Source organism: Oryzias melastigma, linkage group LG1 (assembly GCF_002922805.2).
Source record: "Oryzias melastigma strain HK-1 linkage group LG1, ASM292280v2, whole genome shotgun sequence".
In the NCBI taxonomy this organism is placed as follows: domain Eukaryota; kingdom Metazoa; phylum Chordata; class Actinopteri; order Beloniformes; family Adrianichthyidae; genus Oryzias; species Oryzias melastigma.
Window position 1 is genome coordinate 19,479,845 of NC_050512.1, and position 8,419 is coordinate 19,488,263.

Sequence of the window (8,419 nt, forward strand, 5' to 3'; positions counted from 1 at the left end):
ATTAAACTTTATCAAAAACATTTTTAGAGCAAAAGATGCACCAGCATAAATTATATCTTTTTAGTAAAAATCTAGATTATAAATACAAATATTTTTTAAGACCATCAAGTTTGAATACACCATCTCCCTATTTTTAAATTGAATAACCACATTTTTATTTAATGAAGTATTTGTTCAATTTAGTGTGAAATTTGAGTGAAAAAATCAAGAATTACACACGCACAAATCGGGCTGAGTCTTCTCTCCATAAATGAAGACATACATGGGTCTATTTGTCTGCAGGTAAATGTATCAGAATGGAGCAGAGCAGGGAGATTGAGGTTTGCCGATTGTACCACCTTCATCAAAGCTAGAAGCTGTTTCAAACAGCATTTGTCATCTGCTCTTGATTCACAACAATTTGAATAAAGAAATACTCAAAAATGATATTTTAAGCTTAATTTTTTTATACATCCTCCATCATGAGAACATTTCTACAAGTACATGTTAAAAACAACATTTCCCTTGGAGTGTGTCTTTAAAGACTAGATTATGGTGGATAAAAAAATATATATATATTATAAATGTTGCTACAGGTGGCCACATAACTGCACAAAAACATTTGCTGCCGTTAAAAAAGTGCTCTGACTGTGACATTTCAGTGCTGGCAGTGTGCTTTTTTTCAGCCAAGTCAACATGATGAAATTAATTTCCTTTTTGTGTCAATTTGTGCTTTTTTTTATTTTTTAAAAACCTAACATTAATATTTTCTTTGGAGCATAGTCAGCTACCGCCCCTTTTCATTCATTCTGCTGATGTCGCTCCGAGTTTTCCTGTGTATCTGCATAATGTTGGTTCCTCTCCCCAAATATTCGTCCTTGTCCGTCTGCCGTCCTGTCCCTGTCTCTTGCTCCCTCTTTGCACCTCCCATGCATATCTCATGCACTCCTCACCCACCCACTCGATTTGCTGGGCTCTTTTAAGAGTGACAGTACTGTATGCACAGGCTGAAAACAACTGATGAAGGGGTACGTCACGGCTACAGAGGGAGGGACAGAGAGGAGAGGAGGAGAGCAAATGAGGAACAGAGACGGGGAGGGAAGGAGAGAGAGAGGGAGTACAGAGGGATATATTGACTCAAAGCTGGTCTAGATGCTCCATAGAGTGTGGGAGACAGAGGAGGTGAGAGCAGGCAAGATGGAGTGCTGGCACAGATGAAGATTGTCCCTGGGTAGGTTTTTGTAGATGGCTGTATTTGTGTGCGGGTGTCTGTGGGAGTGTGTTTACACATGGGCTGGCATGTCTTCAAACACCGGTAATTGATTTGAGTGAGTTTGTAAGCGTGGATGTGCTCATATGCACCCAAACAGTGGATCCGGCTGTTATGTAAGAGCGTCTGAATGAGCGCTGAAGATGAGAACAGTTCAGTTTGGGGTCTTTCTGTGCGTGGAGTCATGTGTCATGCATATGTGTCTTGTTTTTACCTGCATGTTTGGAGGAAGGTGGGATGGGATCTGAAGTTCTGCGTGTAAAATCTGTGTTTGTTATTACTTCAGTTCATAAAATGCCTGAGAATGTGTGTGTGACAGGTAGCAGTGTCTATGATGGAGAAGAGTGACAGCAAAAGGCATGAAAGCAAAGTGGGATGTTTTCCTTTTGCTGTTTTCTGACTTTTTATTGCTTCAACTGTAGGAAAAAAAATTTAAATAACATGTTCATAGATTGTAAAGATAATAAGAAGGCAGCATCTGCATCCTTTCAAATGCTTGCAAATCTTGTTTTTTTTTTAAATTAGAATATTTTGAAATTAAATGTACTTGAATAATGTTTAAATCCAACTTTCGCAATTTTCTAAATTAAAGCACAAAAATCTCAAACAGTCAATTTAAAATTTTAAGACACCTGAAGTTTTTGTCTTAAAATTGCCTGAATTTTATGAGAAAAATAAAAAAATAGAAAAACTATATAAAAAAGAATAAACTCACAACTTAAAAAAAAATCAGTAAGTTTTTAGAAAAAGTCCTGAAAAATTCTGTCTGAAAATTAAAAAAAAAGTATTTTAAATTTGCATGGCCAACAAACACAATTTAACAAACATGGCAATTGGTTTCAGCTAAACTATTTTTTCCCACTTCCAGTTAAAAATATGATTTTAAAAACTATTTATTAAGAGCAAATATGTTAATTTTAATTCTGGTGAAGTTTGGGCATCAATCTAGTCAAATTTTGGCAGAAATTAATTTTTGGGAAGCTCAATGTTGGAGCTGGCAGCATCCGTCGCGAGTATGAATAGCCAACATGATATTAAACCTTTTGACAAAATTAATGGTTTCCTTATCACTCCCTGGGCAGGACCGCTGACTATTATCATGACAATAGAGGGGAAGCTTTATTGGGATTTGTGCCTCCACCACAGAACGCAGTCACTGCATATGTTTTCAAATGTGTCCAGGGTGGGAAAGTTCACAGTTTCTCACTTTTTTAGTAAAATAATCTTCTTGTGAGAATTGGAGGAGTCTCGCAATTTTTTTTGTGAAAATGCAAGGACAATAACACAGTTGCAAAATTTCTATCATGTTCCCATTAAATGATTGTTTTTCTAGAGTGAGCACAAACAGATGAAACATTGAAGGGCACATTTTGGCCTGAGCAACAGTGATGTGAAATACTACACAAATGAGGACCATGAGCACCACGGAGCCCCGGATGACCTGCTGTTCAGCTGTGAGCGCTGGTGACACACTTCCATGTCACTGCTCAAAGTGGATCTCTTTTTACTTTCATACATCCTATATTAGGCAAAATGATTACTATAGTGCAGCAGAATACAAAGATAAACATAATTGAGTTTAAGATAAAGCCAGATTTCTGAGTCACTGAGAAAGAAAGTAGAACAAAACCTTTTAATTATCTTTAATTAGAGCAAATAAAACATTAAAATGAATCAGATTTGGTTTACTGATGTTGGTGTTTGCCAACAACCAAAATGCTGTGCTTCATTTCGGAGCGCTCCAGTTGGCTCTTTTGGTGGCTGTGATGCCTCCGGTGCGGTCCCCGGGCACACTGGCTGCTGGCTCAACCCACAGCGGCGGTGGTGGCCCCTGGACTCGAAAACAAGATAGTGTGGCTGTCAACGTGACCCATGACAGATCTCGAGGTCAATAGAAGGAAAAAAAACGCTGCCTCCTCCTGTAGTTGTGTTGCTTAGGGTAAAAAGAGTTGTAGCGTGGTCGTCTCTGCACGGTTCAACTGGTGTGCTACGAGTTAGCCTTTAGTAACGAATATGCAAAGAAGTGCGAAAGGCTTCAAATTGCATTATGTAAATAGTGCTCAGAGGGGGGGACTGCAAATGGGAGGGAGAAACGTGTGAAAGGAAGTGATAGGAGAGGGATTAGAGGTATAGAGCGGCATCACATGTTCATGCTTTACATGCTACATTACCACGAGGAGCGCAAAGTTTCCGCGTGCTGACACAATGTGTGAGTCACACTTGAAGTGCCAAAGGTTCTGCTGAACGCTATTTTGGCTTTTAAGAAGTGTGGATTGAGTCAGTGGATGAAACACTTTTACAGTTCTCTCCAGGATGTTTTAGATGCAGACAGACGAGCTGCCTGCTGTGGCAGCTGTACAAACTGGAAGAAATTGAAAACTAAGATTTGCCGTTTTATTCTTTTTTCTAAGCAATTGTTCTCATAAACTTGTTTTAATTTCTTCTCCTTATCTTCCTCAGTACAGTCAAACAGCCTAGATGAGTGTGTCCAAGCCACCGCCACCGCCCTCCACCTCCCACCTAGCCATCCCCCCTCCTTCCGCCTCCGCCCCTTCCTCCTCCGCCTCCTCTCCCTTGGCAACGCCCCACTCCGCCGCGCCTCCCCCGCCCTCTCCGGTCAAGATCTCTATGCAGGAGCACTTTGCCATAAACGTTTGCCCGGGGCCCATCCTCCCCATCCCGCAGATCTCCGACTTCTTCCCCCGTTTCCACGACTACCCCTGCACGCCGCCGCCCCCCAGGGAGAAGAAGATCCTAAAAGAGGAGACCTTCAATGGGGAGACGGGCGGAGGTCACCTGGATGGGGAGAGACGAGGGGAAACCGAGGGCAATGGGGAGGAGGCGCTGGACTCCGATGATGATGACAGTGAGTTCTGCAGTGAAAACTGTGGCTGTTCAAAGTTGCACGTCTTCTTTAGAGTGCAGTGCAGCATCTCACACTCAGCTCTGCAACACTTCAAGACCCACTCCAATAAAAAAAAATTGTTTTGGAGGACATATATAAAGAAAATCAAGCTTAAAATGGCATTTCTGAGTATTTCTTTATTCAAATTGTTGTGAATCAGAAGCAGCGTGTAGGTGTGACCTTTGACTGTATAAGAGAACTGAACTGAGTGATCCCTCCGCTCTCAAGTTCCAAACAGGAAGTACCCGCTGGCTCCAAGAAGCCAAAATCCCATAGACTTCTATTGAGAAACTGTCAGAATAACCATTCTTGCTCTGATACATTTTTTAACATCTTTTTTCTAATCCTTTTTTTTATTATTATTATTATTTATTTTCTTCATCATAAGTTATTACAATTTGAAAATGACCAATCAGCTGCCTCAGTAGAAAAACATGGTGCCCAGTGGCCCCCACCTTGAACATTCGACTAGTGTAGAGCCTGCTTTCACTGGAAGGGATGTGGCCTTTCAACAAGCTCACTCCTGATTGGCGACAGTAGTTCCCATAGAAACGTTGACTCAAACCGACTCGGACCAATCACTATCGTCTGCCTCCAACATGATGACGTCCACATAGCGGAAAATGACAAATTAATTCATGCTGTTGTTTGATCAAAAGAATTGTGATGGAGCCGGAATCGAGGCATTTTCTATGGGTGATGTCACAACCGCTCAGTCCAGTTCTCTACAGTCGCAAGCGAAACTATGTGAACCCTTTGGGAGTACCCCAATTTCTGTATGAAATGGACATATGTGTTTTTTTTGTCTTTTTGATCTCAATCTAATCTAATGATTGAGAAAAACATTTCCTGCTTAAATCACTGATTGTGTGTCTAGTTTATGCACAAAACCAAGTAATTCCAAAGGGTTCACAAGTTTCTCCTGCAGCTGCATATGCAGTCAATGGGTGTGACATAATACCTACACCGCCACAAGCTCTCTGCTCTGTTCTGATGCATTCACTTGCGGATAAAATAATCTTTATTTTCCTTGTCCCAGCATGCAACTAGTCAAAAACTGTAAAGCTAGAAAGCTCAGATACTATTTTTGTTGGATCAGTAATGTTAGTTTGATATAGAGAAAAGCCACAAACTGTAATGTTAGCTTAGGGTTGTGAGGGGCTAAGCTAGCAGGAAAGAGTGTAAACAAAGACATGATGGGAATTGCGAGCAGGCTTACTCCTGCCCACAACTCAGGGGTGAATTTTTAATGAACTGCTGCTGCTACATCCTAGAAATAAACACAAGATTTTGATTTTTACCTAAAAACGGCACAATTGTAATTAAAACGCTTTGACAAAAGATTAAAAGATGATCGGAGTGGGACTAAGAAGAGGCGCCTCTTTATCCTGCTTATTCTCACTTTGATTTGCTCAGGAGAGCCGCGAAGGGGGCGCGCACAGTAATTGCAGAGTCGCATGTTTCTCCTACACTGCTTGTCCCTCCCACTTTATATGACAGAACAGCTCAGATGATTTATTGCACCACAGAAATAGAGGGAACTCAGTTCTTGCTCATTCACAAACAGTAATCAAACGAGACAGATCAATTCATGAGAGGCAGCACCGTGTTTTTAAGACACCATCTGCTCCAAACATGACTCAGAACTTTTTAGTGTCTCCCCGTTTGACTGAACGTGTCTCTGCTTCTCGCTGACAGTAATTGCTGTGTTTGTGTGTTTTTGTTTTCTAGCCTATCTTGGAACGCTCGAATTCACGCTGTTGTTTGATCAAGAAAACAACTGCCTCCATTGTACTATTCACAAGGCAAAGGTACACACGGTGTTTAAATTCCCTCATCTGTTGCGTAATCATCCTTGAAAAGCCACTGAAAGAGTTCTGTTGTGCTTGCTAAGATGTCACACTGATGTTTTCTCAACCCTTCAAGAGAGATGAAATTCTCACCCAGTTTGTCAGTCAAAACCTGAATGAAATGTTGATTACAGACACACAAAATATTGCCCACTTCAAAACGTCGCAAGCTTTCTTCATACTTTATACAGTCACAGTGTTAATTATGTAAATCTTGCTGAAGAGTTCCCTTGAGGAACAAAGAGAGCTTAAAAAAACACAAAAGTAGAGAGAAGAACCCTGAAGAAAAAAAAAAAGCTGTAGCTGAAATGGTTTGACATTTTCGCTGTCTTTTTCTGACCCCGTCAGTTGTTGAAGCGCCGTCAGGGCATGATGACGTCACCTTTGACAGGACAGTATGTTTCTGACTTTGTGCGCGTCCGTGTGTCTGCAGGGTCTGAAAGCCATGGACTCCAATGGGCTGGCTGATCCATACGTCAAGCTCCATCTTCTTCCAGGAGCAAGCAAGGTCACTGCTTCAACACAACCTCAGCGCCACACTACATGACTTCATTCAGGGCCGTTCCACCCACCAGCACTTGAGGGAAAATCAAAAGCATGATTAATCATTTTATACCTTTTTCTACTTTTTTTCCTACAAATTGCATTTTAGAGAATCTACAATTCTGAGGTTACATGAGAAATGGCCTCAAAATGATGATGTTTTGACAATTTTAAAAATATAATTCCTAGTAGTTTTTATTCAATCAAATGCAAGATTTGTAAACACAAAACTACGGTGGCCCTGAGGGGCAAATAACACCAATAAATCACGTAACGCAAAAAATGTTAAAGATCACAACAAGAATAAAAAAAAACAAGCAAAAAAATTTTTAGACAAAACATTTCGGAAAACAAAAATCAAAAAGAAATATTAGACTGAGTTTGAATTAAAGGGAAAGCAGAAAAAATGTTACGCTCTAACAGTGATAAATAAATGACTGATTAACTGCCAAACTTTCACAGTGGATGCGACCAAAACTTTAAAGAAATATCATGGCTATATCTGAATCCCCATCCTAATCTTTAACTATTAAAAACCTATATAGTGTGTAGGATTATCTAATCGCCTGGATTTTAAAAGCAATTCGGACACCATATTTTTTTTTAAACGGCAAGTATGACGTCAATGATTTCACGAAGTGAAAATTTAAGCAAAACAAACATTTTACAACATCTGTTTATGACTCCACTGTGTTCTGATGGTGAAAATGTGGATAGTTTATTAAAAAATTACATTTTAACACATTTTTTTGCAAAAAAACGCATTGTGAGCATCGATGTACACTGGTTTTTCGCAAAGACTTATGGGAAATTTCTAGGGCACTCGATTTTGGAATTGTAGACTGGGACAGCACTAGAAAATGGGAAGTATAGTCCATGTGTTGGAAGATATTGTTATGTCGAATAACTTCTGTCTGAAAAGATTAAGAAATGCCATTATCCAGTCAGTGATATCCCTTAATAATGGCATCATTTTGTTTCATTTTTTTTTAATATGGTAAGTGGCGTATACTTGTATAGCGTTTTTCTACCTTCCTTGAAGGCCCAAAGCGCTTTACAGTGACAGACCCGTTCACACACTGTTCACGGCTCCACTGCCAAACACCGGCGCCAACCTTCCACCAGAGGCAAACCAGAAACATTTCATTTTGATATCTGGAAATTACTTTTTTTCCTGAAACGTCACAATTTCATCTTCTTTTTTCTTTTTTTTTGTGTGTGTGTTTTCTTTTTTTGTTGTTATTACATTTTCTGGATTTTTTTTATTTCTAAAATGTAATTGGGTTTTTTTTCTGTTGCCGTGATCTCTAAAATGTTTTTTCATTGATGTGACTTGCACTTCAGGGCCACCATACACAACTAAAAGAGTCAAAAGAAGAATAGGCCTACTTTGTATCAAATTTGTATGCATAACAAAACTGAAGAATGGAAAAAAAGAAGTTTGCAAAAGTGACTTGGTGCTGTTACATTCTTGCAAAAACATGCGGAGGGACTAATTAAGCATATCTCCTCAACCGTTGAGCATTTCCCATGGCTATTTCTTAATGCGCCTCGTCCAGTCGTCCGCTTTGCTGAACACAAACAGGTTCTGCTCAGCTGCATCGCTCTTGTCTTGTTTTCGGCTCAAGATAAGGCTCGCCACGGCGGCTAGAGACGTGGCCATTTCGGCTGAAGGCTGACAGGAAGTGGAGACTATGAGAGGTGCAGGGGAGGACGCCAAGTTAGGTTGAGCAAAGCACGTGTCTGAAGTCTGTGCTAACAGTAACTGGGGGGTGGGTGGGAGAGTGATGTTGTGATGTTTGACCTCCAGCTTTCTTTTCGGCGCGGTTATCAGTTCCTCCTCTCCGGTTTTCGCCCAGGTCTCCGGTTCGG

At 40.4% G+C, this 8,419-nt stretch overlaps 1 protein-coding gene across 3 annotated transcripts in view; it reads left to right on the forward strand.

Moving 5' to 3' along the window:
- Positions 1-564: 564 nt before the first annotated feature.
- The window catches only part of doc2d (double C2-like domains, delta), a 51,026-nt gene continuing 43,171 nt past the window's right edge, over positions 565-8,419 (forward strand). Inside the window, exons 1-4 of one of the 3 annotated variants that reach the window (XM_036212803.1) lie at positions 565-1,210; positions 3,710-4,115; positions 5,886-5,965; positions 6,438-6,512. In XM_036212803.1, coding sequence (XP_036068696.1) covers positions 3,728-4,115; positions 5,886-5,965; positions 6,438-6,512 — 543 coding nt within the window. In that variant the 5' untranslated portion in view covers positions 565-1,210; positions 3,710-3,727. The remainder of the gene's footprint in view (positions 1,211-3,709; positions 4,116-5,885; positions 5,966-6,437; positions 6,513-8,419) is intronic. The other 2 variants (XM_024289917.2, XM_024289916.2) reach the window with 2 other exon arrangements.